Genomic DNA, 19,605 nt, shown 5'->3' with positions numbered 1-19,605 from the left:
TAGCCCTGAGTCCCCAACGTGATAACCCTAGACATTGACCCCAGATGCCTTGACGCCCTCAACTTTGTTGATCCGATGCGGCGACCATCGATGTCGAAGCCACGATGCAGCGACGTCCGAGATAAGCCCTAGATATCGTCGCGGCCACCGAACGAGAAAGGTATCATCACGATTCACCTCCATTTCTCTTTTGACTTGAATGTCTTCTGTGTCTTCTCTGTTAGACGATATGTTTTTATTACTAATATATTTTTTATTAAAAGTTATTTTGTAGGTAAATTATGGAAAGGAACAAAGAAGATGAAATTTTAATAGATATTGAAGATGACAGTGAGCATTCAATTCCAGAAATACCACAAAGCTCACAATCTTCTTGCCATAAAGATAAAGCAAAAAAAGTTCAACCATCAACAAAAAAGAGAAGACTTTCATCTAGAGTTTTTGGTCGCACTTTAGTATGCTTCCTCGAAATTCAGATGGAAAACTCGAATGCAAATGCAAAAGTGTAGGACTAAGTATGCAACTGATAGTAAAAGTGGTACAGGTAATTTACACCGTCATATTAAAAAATGTGTGACAATGACTACAAAAGAAATTGGACAGTATGTAATTGCTACGGATGAAGGTCTGTGCTTAACCACAAGAACAATCTTTAGTCAAGATAAATTTAGGGAGTTGATGGTGCATGCAATTTTGAGACATGATTTGCCCTTTTTTTTTATTGAATATGAAGGAATGTGGAATATCTTTAAGTACTTGGAACCGAGAGTTTGTCATTTCTCTAGAAACACTGTAAAGTCTGACATTAAGAAGATTTATGGTGCTAAATTTGGTAGACTGCGTACTGAGTTACTTGCATGCCCTGATAGAATATGTTTAACCTCTGATGCATGGACTTCTATTGCGATTGATGGGTACTTGAGTTTGATTGCACATTATGTAAACAAGAATTGGGTGTTGCAAAAAAGAATTTTGAATTTTTCCTATATTCCTCCTCCACATCCAGGGGTTGCTTTGGTTGAAAAGATTTATAGTTTGGCTTGTGATTGGGGTATTGAAAAGAAGTTGTTTTCTATCACTTTGGATAATGCTAGTGCGAATGATGTTTGTGTTGAAATACTTAAAACTCAGCTTAGGTTAAAGAATGCTTTTACATTTGATGGCACTTTGTTTCATGTTCAATGTTATGCACATATTCTCAATTTGATTGTACAAGATGGTTTGAAAAAGATTGACATTGCTGTGGATAAGATTAGAGAATCTGTGAAATATGTTAAGGGTTCTCAAGGAAGAAAGGAAAAGTTCAAGAACTGTGTTTCCCAAACTTCTCTAGATTCTAAAAGAGCATTAATGCAAGATATTCCGACTAGATGGAATTCTACATATAGGATGCTTTCTAGTGCTCTTTATTATCGTCTTGCTTTTTGTTATCTTCAATTGAGTGATTCTAATTTTCAAAGTTGTCCAACTGTAGAAGAGTGGGAAAGAGTTAAAAAATATGTGGATTTCTTAAAAAATTTCATGATGCAACTGTGGACTTTTCTAGATCTCGTTATCCAACATCAAACTTGTACTTTCCTCATGTTTCTGTAGTCCAATTGAAGTTACATGAAGAGTCATCTAGTCAGGATTTGTATATGAAGAAGATAGCTGATCAAATGTTTGTCAAATTTAACAAATATTGGTGTGAATTCAATGTTTTATTTGCCATTGCTGTGATATTTGATCCTCGGTACAAGTTTCAGTTTGTTGAATTTAGTTATGGAAAGCTTTATGGTTCTGGGTCTCGGGAATTAATGAAAGTTAGAGAAACACTTTTTGGTATTTTTGGTGAGTATATGAAAGATTCAAATATTAATTCAGCATCATCTTCGCATTCTTAAGGAAGCAAAGGGCTCAATGTTCTTACAATTTAGGATGATATTAGTAAAGAATCTTCAAATGTTTTCAAGGTATGATATTAAATTTTTAATGTTAATAGTAATTTTAGAACGATGAACATTTTGATCGTTTTGAATTAGTTTTATCAAATATAATATTTTATTATCTTGATATGCTAGGAATTTGATGAATTTGAGGATTTTTGATGTATTTAGATGAACCAAGAAGTAAAAGAACATCTTCAATTAATGTACTTGAGTTTTGGAGATCTCAACAATTCAAATATCCAGAGTTAGCTAAATTAGCTAGGGATATTCTTGTTGTTCCAGTTTCAACAATTGCATCTGAATCTGCTTTTAGTCTTGGTGGTAGAATTCTTGACCGATATCGTAGTTCAATGTCTCCACAAGTTGTTGAAGCCTTAATATGCAGTAGAGATTGGTTCTTTGGAGAAAACGATAAATTTTCTGGAGTTTTAAATTTTTTTTTAATCTAAAGTTGTATTTTGTATTGTAATTTTTTCCTTTCTTTTTTGTGTAGATATATCTCCGGCCAAATTAGAAGATGTAACTCAAGACATTATGACTTTGGACCTCAACAAAGGTGAAGTAGAATCTAGTTTGATGAAAGGTGCAAATTCAAATATTGGGTAATTAGAAAATTTGTGAGTCAATATCTTTTCATTAATCTTTGCATCATAAGTTTATTTCATAAAACTTTTTTTTTTTGTCCAGAATTGGATGTTATAATGTTGTTCTATTTGGATAATTAATTTTACTACATTGAATTGTCATAGTGGACGGAGGAGTACATTTTATTCAGAGGTTTAATGTTAATTGTTGATCCTCTTGACCTCTTCTACTCAAAGGCGCTTCATCCTGTCAAAATATTTTAAATATTTTGTTATCTAAAATGTTGATGAATGTCCGAATTATGGAAACTTTATATTTCACGGTGACATTTGGAGTTTGGATTATGATTTCTCAAAGATATTTTTAGTTTGTAATTTTAATAATTTACATTATTTGCATATTTGACTGTCATTTCATTTGTGATTTGATATTATAGTTTGGAGTTTGGACTGTGATTTGATTTATAATTATATTTGATAGTAATATTTGGAATTTGGAGTTTGGATTATAATTTACATTTAATTTGTTTAATCTTAAACATATAGATGTGCTATTGATTACAATATTGCTATGATTTATCATTTATGATATGAATTTTCAATTTGTATACATAAATGTAATTTTTTATTTTAAATTTAATAAACAAAATTTCTTTATTAAATTCGGGTCATGTTCGGAGCAAACAAGTCAAATGGGTCAAATGGGTTAATAGGTTAAATAGGTCAAACGGTTTGAGTTCGAGTCAAGTGTAAATAAACATATTAGGTTCAAATTGAATAGTTTGACCTGAATTAATAATGATGCCGAGTTTAAGTTATCGTTTGTCAACCCGCCAACCGGAACCAATTGCTACCCCTAGTTAATTTTGACCCCAAACGTGACAAAAAAGAGACTTCTTATCTAGGAATCTTTTGATCTCATATTCTCAAACTGTTAATATAAAGCCACTCTTGTTCGCAGCTGAATTTCTTGAATTCACAAATAGCATCATTATGAAACCCTGAATATTTTGGAATGAGCTGCTACTGCTGAGACATCGCCAAGCGGCTGCTTTCGATGCTGGAAACAGCGAACTGCAGTAGCTGAAGCCATTTGGAGAAACAGATTCAAGCACGAAAAGAAATTGAGTTGCATTTTCAGATTGGTCATGTCACTGCATTTTAAATCCCTAAGCACTTGTCAACTGAATGAAGCAAATTATATATAATCAGCACTTGCACTTGAGCTCGATGCTACTTAAGGTCAGAAGCAATCAGTGTACATCTGATGAATGACTATAATCTGTTCATCAACGTATCAGTTGCAGTGTTAGAAACAATATAACGAGGATAATATTGCATTGTTCACATACCTGTATCATCAACTCGTAAGGTGTGATTTTTGTCCAAGTTCCACATTTCATCATATTCATTAAGCGCATGCTTTCCTCAGTTCAAAATGGCTGTAATAACTGATAAGAGTCTCAAGTATTGCGCAAGCATTTAAACGAAGATTTTAACTAGATAAGAACGCTTTGTTGTAATATTGATCTTATCTTCAATGTACAGCAGCTACAAGTGGGTGAATTCATGGCGTGTGCCATATCATCAAGCTACTACATAGATCATTAGGGATAAAGCTACACCCTTTATCCCCGTGAGGGAGACGGTGCTACATAATATACGTTGTCTTGGGATTCCTCTTTTGACTCTTTTTTCTGTGTCCCCAACAACCAAGACCTGCCCAATGCCGTAAGAAAGCCGAAGAGGAACATGTGACATCAAACAAGGCACCATGCTTCTATCATTCCATCAAGATATCTTATCTTTTCTCCTTGAAGTTGGAGAGAGATAATTTACTTTTAATACTAGGACTTGAGACCGTGCACCTGTCCATTAGGGTCAGTACCTTTTCAGTGGCAGCATCTATTATGGTGAGATGGGCAAAAGACTAGTAGGATGGTGTCACGGCACACATGATGAAGGGGATAACAACCGACCGGGGAGGTGGGGAAGGTGGGTTTCCACTCTTTAGGGCTGTGATGGTGGTGGCCTGGTGCCTTGCTTCCCACTTAAACATCAAGTTTGGTTGAAGAAAACTAAAGGTTAGCAAATCTTGACAGGGACAGGGATTTTTGTTTTATCTGGAGGGCTTGGTTAAGTACTGACTAACCGAGGCTTGACTGATTCAACATTGATCTGTTTTGGATGATGCATCTTATGTTTAATAAAATAATCTTGGGGCTTGGGATTCTCGTCTAATGAAAGCAAGAATAAACATCTAGGGACTAGAATATTCAAATTATCATGCAATGACAAAATTCTGAATAACTTGGGACAAGTGTGATACTTTGTAGAGCATCTGAAACAAGATGTAGAAAAATAGTTTAACTCCACCTGAAACAATCCAGGCCAACTCCTTGATATGTTAACAGTTTCACTTGGTAATTCCACTAGAATCTAAGGCTAATAGGAGAGAATCCTCCTCACCAGATAAATAGACAACGCAAAATAGATGGCGAGGGGATATACCTGCATGTGAATGTAAGGTCATTTAAGGAAATATCATCGTTTGCATACACAAGCCGCTCTTCCATAATCCCCCTGCAAAATGATAAACAGGGCGGTAACAGGCTTGATTCGTAACCTTGTAACTGTAAACAGATAGCAGTCACACATACCTTAGTAGCGGCTTCCATATCCAATGAAACAAAACTGGAGTATTAGATTGGCAATGATGCAGTGTGGAAAAAATGGGAGCAAAGCAGCTAAGATGCAAAAAGAAAATTAATCTTAAGAATCAGAAACACTGAACAAAAATCATTCCCCATTGCTTTATAAAGCCAACAAAAGTAACACATTAAAGCAACAGCGGAATACAGCATTTACACAGAGTTGTTTTTCAAAATAATATTTCCTGTCCAGCATCTCGCGATAGATACAGCGTACAGCTGGCCAACATGTAACAGAGCTTTAAGCAAGCATAAAAAAGATATATACAGAGGTGGTAAAACCGCACACCTCCAACATAGCCTTTGACCACCAGTCTTGTGGTCACCACAATGTTCTTATTCTCAAAAAAAAACACCTTCGCTGTTTACTACACCTACAAAGAAAAGGGCTGACAGACAACTGGACCTCAACAGCCTCTCGACTCTTAGAAACCATCTTCCACTCAAAACTGGCAAGAAGTGCCCAGCCTCTTCTGCTGTCTCTGGCCAGTGCAACAACTTTTCCGACTACGGAATGCATATTGAAGCAACTCCTGAAATTTCTCAAGAAATGCAAACCACTCATCTTCCCTCATGTCGGCAAATTTCACAAAGCTAACACTCACAGGCAACGATGATTCATTTGCACTTCTACTATTACCACCCTGCAGCTTAATGGCACCACCACTGTTATTAAATCTACTAGTAGAATAGCTAGCTCTTGGACAATGCTGGTTCTTTCTGGCAAGGCTTATATCTTTAAGAGAAGCAGACAGACCTGGAACTTGTTGAGACCATTCATAAGTAGGCAGGCAATTTTCCTCCACTCTGCTCTCTCCATTATCCTCATCTTCCTGCTCCTCTAAGCTCTCCTGTAATCGTGAAAGTGGGTTTTTGGATATTTTTCCCTTTGCTCCAAAATAGCAAAATGATGGTGATTTCGGAGTTAGTGTGTCAACTTCCTCATAGTCAATGTCAAATTGAATTGCATCATCATCCTGTGGGTTGATAACTGGAGAAAAAACAGCTCTTTCTGCTATCAGCTGTTTTGCCTCTATGCACACAACTTCTAGTTCACTTGGCTCTTCTTCCATTCCCTTGAATTCCCTGCTCATCATCTCACCAATCTCTGCTAGGCAAAGCCCAAAATCAGCTGCTTCCTTGAGAAAAATAGTTGACAGGATCAAAATTCTAAGACATGCTTCACGGATCATAGGTAACTCCATCCGAAGCATCTCAGAATCTTTCACCGGATCAAGGTTAGCAATATACTCAAGCTCATCCTCAGAGAAAGGAATTGATGCCTGTGGCCAGTGGATCCATTCAAAATAAGGATCTTCCAAACTTTCTGGCAAGCAAAGACCATGATCAATTGGAATAAGTTCTGTCTGAGCCCCAAATCTTCCAGTAGCTGATTGCCATTTCTTCACCAAAAGATTTCCAGCATGCCTGTCAGTATTGAAAATTCTAATATCAAGTATACCTATCCTGTGTACAGCCGCAACGGAGAAGCTAGAGGTACCATGGTCACTAGCATCAAAGTCATGTTTAATGAACTGCTGAAAGGATGCTATCTTGCTTACAGCTCTATGTTTCCTCTCGGTAGCTTTTCCACTGGTTCTGTAGTTAATACCTTCATTCACATTGAATACTGAGTGAGTGATCTTAACAAGGACAGTTGGGGGAACATTGGCAAAATGATCATAATCAAGAAGATATGCAGCAACTTCTCTGAATCCAGTCTCACCAACCCGCACTGATCTCTTCAATCCCGGAAGTCCAAGTGCCTTACCAACGAAACCTTTAGGATTATTTGGTGCAAATGGTTCTTCATCAGTAGGCTTTACAATAGCAACACTCTCTCCTTTAATATTCTTGAAGTAATAAGCACCGCCAAGACCACTATGAACAGGTATTGGATCAACACCAACTTTAATAGCCTGCACAACATCCTTGACCAGTTGCTTTGTTTGAGAGCAGCGGCAGCACACTAAGATTTCAATTGGACCACTTCGATCTCTTTGTTGGATGTCCTTTCCAGTAGGGGAGAGGCACGGAGTGGAAGAGCTTCTGTGCAGTGCATTCCTGGTAAGAAGTAAAGGAGAATCATTCCGGACAGCACTAAGGTCATTTTTCAGCACGAGATCACCAACTGTAAGAGAGCTCTCTTCAGTAGGCACATTGAGAGCAATTTGTAATCTTCTTTTTACAGTATGAACATTATCTCCACGATCAAGTTCAATACCCAACACACAGCCAGTTTCAGTTTGGACAAACACCCGTCTCCGGCCACCTGGCTTTCCTTCACTTTGATTGCCACCATGGTGATCGCTGTTGATTGAACAATTGAAAACTGAAACAGCCATCTGGGCCTTACTGGGACAGTCCAAGTTAGGGGGCATGGGATAAAAAGGACTTGCTTTTGTTGACCACGGAGGATGTAGCAAAGAAAATGTCTTTCTTTCTCCTCTTCTCCCTTGAGCACACGCCAAACACAAAGGCTGACGCGGTAGTAGAGAGAAGGAGATAAAATTCAGGTTCGTTCATTAAGAGGGAAGGTTGCACCGGACCAAGAAACCTTCACATTTAGAAATGCATAACAATAGAAGACTAGGTAGAACAACCGGCACTAAGTTGGAAAGGCCATCGCATTGGGCATTAGGCTAACGAAATCTGCCAAATGCAATATCAGGGTTATAACAAATAGAACGAACTACAGCAGTTTGCGATCAATGACATTAAGAGTTCAGGCAAATGGCGAACTATATTACAACTTTACAAGTCAAATATATAACGATAGGCAAAAGAAAGAATAGCAAGCGATCAGAAACCATAAGAAAGTCATATAAGACAAAGCCTCATGGAGAATGATTACTAAAATGTTCGAACAAAATATAGATAAGAATTGGCATGTCATGAAAACCACAAAAAAAACAGCAGTTGTAGATTACGAGAGCAAAGAAAAGGACGCAAACGATGCGTCATCAGGCGGGAATATCGGACAGGCAGAAGTTATTTCTACTTGCAAGTTGTAAAACTAATATCCCCAAGAAAAACAGTGGCCAAAAGTTTTCTCTCCGTTCTCCAAATGGTGAGACATCTTAAACTAAACAAATCAAATGTCCAAACGCCCACGACGAACTTGCCATCAACTAATTTCATAAAATTAGCGGAAATGTCTCAACAGAGGACTCCAGAGAGATCATCAAAACACAATGAAAAGGGGGAAGGATTCTCTACCATTTCGACGCCGGAAAAAAAAATTAGCAAACCCCCCCAAAAAAAAATAATGATGTGCTATGTTCATACTTACCCCTTATTGCGTTGGGCAGCAAATCCAGAACTTTCGTCTCGTAAAATGCCCAGAAAATTTAAGATGATAAAACACTGTGATCTAGGCGACAACCTACCAAGCCAAATGAGATCAAACCCCAAGCATTCTAACCAAATCAAGCCAGCCCTTCCATATCCCCACAGTTCCACCAAAAGAAACAAAAGAAAAAGAAAAAGAAAACAACAAAGCTAGCACAGATCAAGCGAAGCAAACGAGATCCGGAACGACCGCGCGACTTGATCTCAAGCAGAAGTCTAGAAAACCGATGAAGGGGTGCACCGCGATCGGCAGAGAAGAAGCAACTCACCGGTGGCGTAGCTCTCGCCGCAAAGATCGATCGGCCTACATCGCCATGCCGACCGACCCCGGATCAGGGATGGCCAGACGGCAGCGAATCGCGCCCTCCTCTTTCCCCTCCTCCCGCTCTCTGGAGCGTCGCTTGCTCCTCCTCCGGTGTTCAAACCTTCTTCAACCCTTTATTTAAGGGTTAAAACAAAAAATGAGGGTGGTAAAATAACCTTCCTCGGTTAAGGAATGGATCGGTGATTAATTGAGGATTAATGGCCCCTTGCATCTGAAGCCTCGTCCCGTCGGGCGCGGGTTAGAAGAAGACTCTAGAAGCGGGGAATAAGACATGGGAAAGCCGTTCGATCGGAGGGCTAGAGTAATCGGACGTACTAAATATATCCACGTGAGACTAGTAGATTGGATGATGATATCCGGTGCGGTCACCGCCTTGTACTGAACTGCCCTTGGCCGTCGATCGCGTCAAGGGAATGGATTCTTTTTCTCCCACTCGGGAAATCGTACGCGGTCAGGCGAAGAGCGCTCTTTACGCGTCCGACGTGGACATTGCCAGTTCAGACGAAGTGAATCAGCCCAGTGATCGTTGGCCCAAAGCCGAGAAGGGTAATAAAAAGTTAGAAAAAATTTATAAAGGCTTTGTTTACTTCAACGGAAACAGAAGGTTCAGATTCAGGAGTTGTTCGGTATTGTTAGGGGTATAAATGAGTCAAGTCATTTCTGAGTTATTCAAATTAGATTTAATAAAATTTTATTTGAACTCGTTTAATGAGACTTGTTAAGATAAATAAATTAAACTCAAGTTTCATAATATTTGACTCGTTAATTCATGAAAAAAATAATAATTTTAATATTAAATTTATAGATTTTACATTCTATTTATGAAATATATAGATAAATATATTAAATTTTTTTCATAAATAAAATTATAAATTTTAATAAAAATATTATAATTTTAATAAGAATATTATAAATTTTACTAAATTTTAATAATTGACAGTACAGTGGGACAACTCAATTTTAATAATGATTAAGAAATTAGGGCTCATGTAAAAGTCTAAAGTATCATAAACTTTAAAAAAAATCAAAATTTGAAATATCCTATTCTTATAAAATAAAAAAAATGAAAAACATAAAAATAAAATTATTCGCTTAAATAGACCAATTTATCAACATAAACTTTATTATCTTAAATTTAGAAAAAAAAAACTTAATTAAATTTTTTTATAATAATTAATACTCATAAATACATATTTTCAACCCTTTAAATCAATACATATTTTCAACCCTCTATCTCAAAATATTTCTACAAGATTAAAAAAAAACGAACATTAATTTTCAACTAGTCCCACAAATTACTAACTAGATTAACTAGTTAGTTAAGCATATGAACCCCTTCAGCTTACAACCATGACAATTTCTATGGATTCACATTAATTACACACAATGAACATAAACAAAGACATAGTCAACCTAAATTCACTTTGTTGGCAAAATGTTTAGTAGCCACAACCATAGCTTCCTCCGGTCGCCGGACTTTCGGTTTCACGGTCGTTGGTCGTTTTGCTCCGCTAGGATTACCACGAGAAAGGAATCGGAACCACAACGATCTCCGGTTCTTGTCACTCCCCATCACGAGTCTCTTGAGCCGAACAAGTCAAGCTTAATATACAAGGGATGGGAATGAATTGAATTTAACTAAGATTGTAGGTCCGTTGTCGAATTGTTTGTGTAGAGACTAGCGCTCTTCCTCTCCTGCCTTATAACGGAGCATGAATGCTTTAGCGCAGTTGCTTAGGCATGAAGCTCTGTTGAAGACTAACTCAGGACGAAATTTCCATAGACGTGTAGAGAAAGGTAAACAAAGAGACTCAGTCAACTTAAATAAATGGCTTTACTCGTTACTGGATTTTGGATTGTGGAAGATATCAAACTGATTGACTCGGTCAGTCAAATAAACATCGCGGATCTAAATGGACTTGGCTAGCTCCCATCTATAAAACATATATTTTTAAAATAAAAATAAAAATTAATAAAATTAGTAAACTAGTTGTTAGGAGCTAATCAACCAAATTTGAAGGGCTAGGTAAATCAATGACTCAATTAGACTAATATAGCTAGATAGATTAAGTCAGTTGGGTTGATCAGTCGAGTCAAATTGGGCGAGTTGGACGAGTTAATTATAAGATTTTGAACTTACTGAATTAGTAAGGTAGATATGATCGAACTAGGTGTATTGATGGGTCAATCCAATATCGTCGATAAGATGGAAGAAAGTAAATAACTAGAGATATTTTGTCCTAATACACTAATTTGTTAGGGAGGTCTAACACTTAACAAGACATTTTATATCTAGAAAGAATAGACTCCAAAATTTATTAGAGTAAATACCAATACAGGTAGGGCGGTAAATGAACCAATCGTTCGTGAACAAACTTGGTGTTCGGCTTGGTAAGAGCTTGTTTATGTTCATTCAATATACATAAGATTAATTAAACAAACAAGTTTGAACAGCTCGTTAAGCTAAACAAACAAGCTTGAACACATATGTGTTCAGCTCGTTAACGTTTGTAAATAACGTTCGTGAACAATGTTCATGAACCATATTTATTAATAAAACTCTTTTCGATATGCTAAATAAATAATAAAATTAAATTAAATAAATAAATAAATTTAAATTATAAATCTTAATAATCAATCAAACAATTAAAAGTTTCAAATAATCAAACAAGCTTGAATTGAGAGCTTGATAACATTTAAACGAACCAAGCTCAAGCCAAACTCGAACCAAGCTCAAGTCAAGCTTGAATTGAGAGCTTGATAACATCTAAACGAACCAAGCTCAAGCCAAGATTCAAACAAGCCCAAGCTCATAAAAAATAAACTAAGCCAAGCTTGAACACTCATTTCAAAAGCTTGGTTCATTTTAAGCTCGGCTCGGCTCGGTTATCTTATCAAACAAGCTTGAACATCCCAAAATTCGGCTTGACTCGGCTCATTTACAGCCCTGAATGCAGGTACATGAGCGCACAAGATTATCACATATCAAACATATGAAGTTCTTGTTTTGATTAAATTGTTACAGGTTTTCTGAAAGTATTGTTGAGGTCGTATAATTGAAATTTATTCCACCAATCCAGACAGCTTACAAAGCTTACGAGTTACCATACATAAAACACTTACAAGAAGAAAAGAAAAAAAAATAACCGAAATTCACTTTGTTGGAGAAATGCTTAGCAGCGGCAATCATTCCGACTTCCGGCCGGCTATCTACCGGCGGCATTGTCGACGGTGGTTTTACTCCACCGACATCATCAGAAGTAAATAACGACCGAAAACACGAGGCCAATACTGACCACAATGATTCGGAATCCTTGTTATGATGACTCTTCATCTTTGTTCTCCCAATCTATATCAATGGTGATCCCTCGAGCTTAATGGGATTTAAACTTCAGGCTTAATTAGCAGAGCTGAGAGTGGAAAGGAGGAAGGTGGATGGATTGAAGTCGATACTTTTCACTAGCTCAGATTGCTATATGGGAAGGCAACTTACATATATATAGAGAGAGGAGAATGATTGCTTAGAGAACAAGTCTTCTCTGAAGATTTCAAATGCTTGGGAAGAAAGTAGGCATAGTCAACATGGAGAGAAGTAACCAGGAAAGACCATTATTAAACATTTCTTGTAAACTCTCCATTAAGTCCACAATTTGACAATTATTAAACATTAATTTTTCACCTGGACTACTGGACTGGACAGGACAGGACATGCTCTAATTCAAGCTCCATGATAAGAAACCAAATAATTAATTGAAGGATCAAAATAAGAGACAAGATAAAGACTAAACTAGAAAAATGTCAAAGGAAACTACTCTGTCAAATTTTAGAAATAAAAAAACAAAGGTGTTTCAATTAACTCAAGGAAACTACACTGCAAATATTGCTATGGTACCATGCAAAACAAAACACGTTAGTTCAAGTAATAAAATTACCTATAAAATAGAGTTAGTATAATATAGATAGAATGATTATTAATTAAATTCTATCCTATCAAACTCAAGATTTAATCATGATCTCAATTTAGACATCCAAAATAGCTCTAAGCTGGACCAAGCCTATAGTCCCACCAAAACTCGTCCTCACTGGATCTCTCCTCTAGTAACTTACCTTCACTTATCAGTTGTAGACACTTGAGTTGCCTCTTGACCCATCAGGTCTTCCTTCCAGTTGTTAAGTTCACAGACTCAGCTGGACTTCCTGCCAGATATCAGGTCACTCCTTGACATATCTGGACTTTATATCGGTTATTAGGTCCTCAGACCTAACTGGGCTTCAACCTGGTGTCAAGTCCTCTGAATCTATCAATTCCTTCACACTTGGTAAAGAGGTTAGACAAATATAACACCTAATTTTAATCCATTTATCATTCGTCAAAATCTAAGTTTGACCATTTGTACTAACTGCATTAACAACACCAACATAGTGCTAATTTGTATACGTTGGTGTTGGTTTGCACACGTTGATGTTGGCTTGCGTAAACCAACACCAATTGTTGGTGCTGATTTACACACAGGAGTACTAACGTGGTACTGATCTATGCACGTTGGTGCTGGTTTGCGCAAACCAACACCAACGTTAGTGTTGCTTTGTACAGACCAGCACCAACGGGCTAGTGTTGGTGTTTAAAGAATTAGTAACTAGCATCACTTTTCATGCAAAAGAAAGAAAAGAATTATTGCATGCAGATGATAGAGAGACTAAAAAATTTGGATCAAAATCACGTCAGGTGGTCACGTAGGCTTTCGCCCATGGTTGCCCATATAAAGGTGTGCAAAATAAGGGTGCAAACGAATCGAATCAAGCTAAATATGAAGAAAATTTTAAGGCTCAAATTTGGCTCGAATTAGTTATATTCGAGTTCGAGTTTGATTCGAAACTCGAAAAGTTTAAAAATTTTTACTCGAATTCGACACAAATCAAAGCTCAGGTTTGAGTTTGACTCGAAAGATTCGAATATGTTCGTGAGATATTCAAAATTGCTTGAAAATAAGTACGCGAAAGACTCAAAATTTATTTATTTAATATATAATTATATTATATTAATAAAATATTACGGGTCGCAAGTGGCGCGCGAATTATCGAACTAAATAATTTGGGTTTAAGTTCGGCTAGAAAAAAAATTCGAATATGTTTGAGTTCGGCTCGAATTCAATAAGTTCGAATACAAATCAAATATTTATCGAGTCGACTCGAAAAACTCGCATACCGGCTCAATTCATTTACACCCCTAGTTCAATATATCAAAATTGATATAGCAGCAGCCTTGGACAGTAAATGTGATGCTCACAATCAGCGAAGCATTGAATTGTTCCTTTTAAAAAAAAAAATTAAGTTCCTGGTTATGTCAATAAAATTTTACCTTTAAAATCTAGGGATTGAATTATAGTATTAAGTAAAAAAATTCAAACTGGAAAAAAAATTTAGATGCTCACAGAATGCACAGGATAAGGTGTATATATATATGGTTTTTACCTAGGGTGATGCGCAAAAAATAAATTCAAAACAAAAACAATTTTGAAGTGGTCATGGGGTATACAACGTGGGGGGCGCACCCAACATAACCTCTTTTTTTTTATTTTCTTCTGTATTTTTTTAAACAACCGGTATGGTTATGCTAATCAGATTTTGTCTTTAGGATTTAGCGGTTGAATTATATAGTATTAAGCGAAAAAAATAAATCAAAAATGAAAAAAAATAGGTGCTCACCCGCGTTAGATATCTCCTACAACTGCTCAAGTAAAGCTGCGCAGGTATCATCCTTCTATATTTTTACCAACCAATGACATCCGACTAGGCGGTGCTGATTTGTAGAAACCAGCGCCCCTTGGTGCTGGTTTTACAAATCAACACCAAAGTGGATGGTGCTAGTTTAATGGTATTAGCACCACCTTGCATGTAATTAAATGAGAGAGAAGATCGTTGTTGCATGCATATGAAAGAGAGAAATAAAATAAATTTTGACCACATTAGATCATCCATATCGCATGTCACCCATGACTGCTCACTTAAAGGTAGGCAGAGTATCATGCTTTGATATATCTATAATCATTAAGATATTTCTAATCACTCCCATGGATTGACACAGTTGATTTATGCAAGGGTGTTACTGCTAATAAGTATATGTCAATTTCTAGCGGGTGCAGAATGCCTTAGTTACCTCAACCTCTCCTTGCATGTGTTGCTATTACTAGACGAAGTTTTTCATGATTTACCTCCCTTTCAGACACCCTGAAAGTCACCTAGGTAATGATTTCATCATTTTACTGTCAAGTAACATATTTCTAATTGTCCTCAATATATGATAGTTAGTATCTGTATAAATATTAGAGTAAATTTTAAATGGTAATTAATTAATTATAAAATATCTTATTGGGTCTTATTAATAAGAGACTGATTATTTTCGGTCCGATTAACATATTTCTAATTTATTAAAATAATAATAATACGATGGGTATGACTCAGTTTTAATAATTGACAGTACAGTTGAAATCGCACGAGACGACTGAGTTTTTAATAATGATTAAATAGTAGATTGATAAAAAAAAAAGTTTTAAGATTAAGAAATTAGGGCTCATGTAAAAGTCTAAAGTATCGTAAACTTTTTAAAAAATCGAAATTTGAAATATCCTATTCTTATAAAATTTTAAAAAAAATGAATGAAATTATTCGCTTAAATAGACCAATTTATCAACATAAACTTTATTATCTTAAATTTAGAAGAAAAAAACTTAATTAAATTTTTTATAATAATTAATACTCATAAATATTTCAACGTGTCCATACTTGTTATTAGAGTAAAAAAAAAAAAACCCCTTTAAATCAATACATATTTTGAACTATCTATCTCAAAATATTTCCATAAAATTTTTTTAAAAAAGAACACTTTCAACTAGTCACACAAATTACTAACTAGATTAACCATGACAATTTCGATGGATTCACATTAATTACACACAATGAACAAAAACAAAGACATAATCAACCTAAATTTACTTTGTTGGCAAAATGTTTAGTAGCCACAACCATAGCTTCCTCCGGTCGCCGGACTTTCGGTTTCACGGTCGTTGGTCGTTTTGCTCCGCTAGGATTACCACGAGAAAGGAATCGGAACCACAACGATCTCCGGTTCTTGTCGCTCCCCATCACGAGTCTCTTGAGCCGAACAAGTCAAGCTTAATATACAAGGGATGGGAATGAATTGAATTTAACTAAGATTGTAGGTCCGTTGTCGAATTGTTTGTGTAGAGGCCAGCGCTCTTCCTCTCCTGCCTTATAACGGAGCATGAATGCTTTAGTGCAGTTGCTTGGGCATGAAGCTCTGTTCAAGACTAACTCAGGACGAAATTTCCAAAAGCGTGTAGAGAAAGGTAAACAAAGAGACTCAGTCAACTTAAATAAATGGCTTTACTCGTTATTGGATTTTGGATTGTGGAAGATTTCAAACTGATTGACTCGGGCAGTCAAATAAACATCGATGTCCGAAAGTTTCGGAGAAGGACCATATTAAATCTATTATATTATATGTAATTTTATCTTTGCATTGTAAAAAAATGTTTCCTCATGGGTTAAAGCTGATTGACAGCCTCTTTTGATTGTTTAGATGTCTTAAAATTAACTATTTAAATGGTTTATTTAAAAGGATGAAATAGAGAAACATGAGGTTAATTTGAATGTGACTGCATTTTGATGTTTAGATTAAGGTCAGATCATCCATTCTAAAGAAGGATCCATTTCATTTTATCGATTCAAGATACAAGTAAATAAATCACATGGAACATTTTGTCCTAACACAATAGCTTTTTGCATAGGGAGCTATGACATCCGATAAAATATTTTACATCCTTTAAAATTTAACTCCAAGATCAATTAGAGTAAATAAGCGCGTAGTATATGGAGGCGCAATATTTCTGCCTTATCAGACATAAGAAGTTGACTTGTTTTGATTAAATTGGTACAGATTGTTTGAAAGTATTGTTGAGGTCGTATAATTGAAATTTATTCCACCAATCCAGACAGCTTACAAAGCTTACGAGTTACCATACATAAAACACTTACTAACAAATACACACAAGAAGAAAAGAAAAAAAAAAGTTAACCCAAATTCACTTTGTTGGAGAAATGCTTAGCAGCGACAATCATTCCAACTTCCGGCCGACTATCTACCGGCGGCATTGTCGACGGTGGTTTTACTCCACTGACATCATCAGAAGTAAATAAGGACCGAAAACACGAGGCCAATAGTGACCACAATGATTCGGAATCCTTGTTATGATGACTCTTCATCTTTGTTCTCTCAATCTATATCAATGGTGATCCCTCTAGCAGAGCCGGCCCTGGGCCAGGGCTACCAGGGCTCCTGCCCAGGGCCCATAAATAATCAGGGGCCCATTTTCAATAAGTTAAGATCTATATATATATATATATATATATATATATATATATATATATATAAAATCAACTTTTTCTTGCCGAAGCCCTCGTCGACTTCGCTGGAGCCCTCACGGAGCACCCACGATTCTCCTCGCTAAAGTGCCCACGATTCTCCTCGCCGAAGCACCAGTTCTCCTCACTGAAGTGCCCTCGCGATTCTCCTCGCCGAAGCACCAGTTCTCCTCACTGAAGTGCCCTCGCGATTCTCCTCGCCGAAGCACCAGTTCTCCTCACTGAAGTGCCCTCGCGATTCTCCTCACCGAAGCCCTTGCGATTCTCCTCGCCGAAGTGCCCTCGCGATTCTCCTCGCTGAAGCCCTTGCGATTCTCCTCGCCGAAGTGCCCTCACAATTCTCCTCTCCAAAGCTCTCCTCGCCGCGCCCTCGCTGCGACGACTATGGGCCCTAAGGCGCCCTCTGTGCGGCTGTAATGCTGGATTGCCTCATTATTTCACACTTCTGCAGACTCTAAGGTCATCATATTTGCTCTTCTGTTTTGATCTCTTCTCTTTCAATCAAACTGTACGACTTCGGATTAAAGATAGGGCTTATGCTCCCATAATGATCTCTTTTGTTCCTTTTTTTATGCGTAAATAAAAAAAATAATAGTCCAAGAAATTTTTGCAATTGGGTGGCTTTCTGTCAGGTGCAAAGGGATAATAATTGATGGCGAGCTTTGGAATTTGGATGAGTTTATGTGAATGCACTGTTTGTGCCGTTTTAGAGCTTTTGTGCCATATGTAGTTATTGTTTGCATTATTGTGAAATTTCTCAAGGAGAGGTGCTGGACATGAAGACAACTTTTATTTTGTTGAAATGTGATGTTATTAGAAATATAGATATGTGATGTTTCATGAAGATTGGTTTCTCTGATATGGGTTTCTGAAGTTTGATGGCTTTGTTCTGATATGAGTTTCTGATTGTTGATATGGATTTTCTGATATGGATATTTTATATGAAACCTCATGTGTGCAAGTCTAGCTTTTGAAGGCATGGATTTTAAGATTGCCATTATAGTTTTTATTGTTTTGTGTGGCTTTGTTTATCTCGGTTAGAATTTGAGGAAGTGGTGTAAGAATGGAGGGTGGTAGAGTTGTGTTTGAATTTGCTATAGGTTTTTGTTATTCTGTGACATATTGTGATTGTTTTGATTTTATGATGTGGCATGGGAGGACTTCTGATTGTGAGACTTTGTTGGAGTTTTGTGTTATGGTTTCTGATGAAGGTCGAGCAGCGAATTTTTGAAGGTTTTTGTAGTATGTTTATGTATAGCAATTTTTTCATGGATCAGACCTTTCCTGAATCTTTTCCTAGGTGTTTTTAATTCTTGGTTGTATATTCTGATATCTTGTTGAATGGAGTAGTGTATAGAATATGCCAATATGGTGATTCCAATGTTGCTTCCAAATGATGAAGAGATTTGAGGAGTTCAATGCTGATCTGATTTTGGTACGTTTGTGCAGAATTTTCTTGATGATTAGACCATGATGATTTTGGATTTGTAAATAGGTGCTGAATGGTTTCTTTATATTTGATATTTGTAAAGCAAATAGAGTTGGTTTGCTTTTCTTTTGAACTTAGTGTAAGTAAAGCAGTTAGTGTCTTGTAATAAATTTTACTAGAAGGTTAGGTTTTTCACTTTTTCAAGTAATGACAGGTCCTAGTTAGTTAAAAAAAAACGTCCTAAGATAAAAAATCTTGATTCTTTATTCCATTTCTAGAAATAAAATTTTATAGATTAAATTAATTGTAATTTAGGTTGATGGAAGGATAAAATTGGGGCATCATTAATAGTTTCGCCCAGGGCCTTTAAATAACAAGGACCGGCTCTGCCCTCGAGCTTAATAGGATTTAAACTTCAGGCTTAATTAGCAGAGCTGAGAGTGGAAAGGAGGATGGTGGATGGATTGAAGTCGATACTTTTCACTAGCTCAGATTGCTATATGGGAAGGCAATTTAAATATATATAGAGAGAGGAGAATGATTGCTTAGAGAACAAGTCTTCTCTGAAGATTTCAAATGCTTGGGAAGAAAGTAGGAATAGTCAACATGGAGAGAAGTAACCAGGAAAGATCATTATTAGACATTTCTTGTAAACTCTCCATTAAGTCCACAATTTGACAATTATTAAACATTAATTTTTCACCTGGACTGGACTGGACTGGACAGGACAGGACAGGACATGCTCTAATTCAAGCTCCATGATAAGAAACCAAATAATTAATTCAAGGATCAAAATAACAGACATGATAAAGACTAAACTAGGAAGATGTCAAAG

At 36.5% G+C, this 19,605-nt stretch overlaps 2 protein-coding genes across 2 annotated transcripts; one reads left to right on the top strand and one right to left on the bottom strand.

Moving 5' to 3' along the window:
• The first annotated feature begins 579 nt into the window (after nt 1–579).
• Nucleotides 580–2,649, top strand: LOC122037246 (zinc finger BED domain-containing protein RICESLEEPER 2-like). Its single transcript, XM_042596688.1, has 5 exons — nt 580–625; nt 734–1,426; nt 1,594–1,830; nt 2,422–2,530; nt 2,616–2,649. The coding sequence occupies exons 1-5, from the start codon at nt 580–582 to the stop codon at nt 2,647–2,649; spliced, it is 1,119 nt and encodes a 372-aa protein (XP_042452622.1).
• Nucleotides 2,650–5,301: 2,652 nt separating this feature from the next.
• Nucleotides 5,302–9,029, bottom strand: LOC122037256 (phosphatidylinositol 4-kinase gamma 6-like). Its single transcript, XM_042596696.1, has 2 exons — nt 8,844–9,029; nt 5,302–7,875 (listed from the first exon to the last, which is right to left on the bottom strand). Exon 2 carries the CDS (start codon nt 7,602–7,604, stop codon nt 5,667–5,669), a length of 1,938 nt encoding a protein of 645 aa, XP_042452630.1. The 5' UTR covers nt 7,605–7,875; nt 8,844–9,029; the 3' UTR covers nt 5,302–5,666.
• Nucleotides 9,030–19,605: the final 10,576 nt, after the last annotated feature.

Source organism: Zingiber officinale, unplaced genomic scaffold (assembly GCF_018446385.1).
Source record: "Zingiber officinale cultivar Zhangliang unplaced genomic scaffold, Zo_v1.1 ctg249, whole genome shotgun sequence".
Taxonomy (NCBI): domain Eukaryota; kingdom Viridiplantae; phylum Streptophyta; class Magnoliopsida; order Zingiberales; family Zingiberaceae; genus Zingiber; species Zingiber officinale.
The sequence above is the reverse complement of the archived record's forward strand: the minus strand, read 5'-3'. Positions and strand labels throughout refer to the sequence as shown.

Coding starts and splice junctions, on each gene's coding strand:
- LOC122037246 (XM_042596688.1), top strand. CDS start 580: ATGACTACAAAAGAAATTGGACAGTATGTAATTGCTACGGATGAAG. Junction 626..733: donor TGTAATTGCTACGGATGAAG/GTCTGTGCTTAA, acceptor TTGAATATGAAG/GAATGTGGAATATCTTTAAG. Junction 2,531..2,615: donor GGTGCAAATTCAAATATTGG/GTAATTAGAAAA, acceptor TTTTTTGTCCAG/AATTGGATGTTATAATGTTG.
- LOC122037256 (XM_042596696.1), bottom strand. CDS start 7,604: ATGCCCCCTAACTTGGACTGTCCCAGTAAGGCCCAGATGGCTGTTTCA.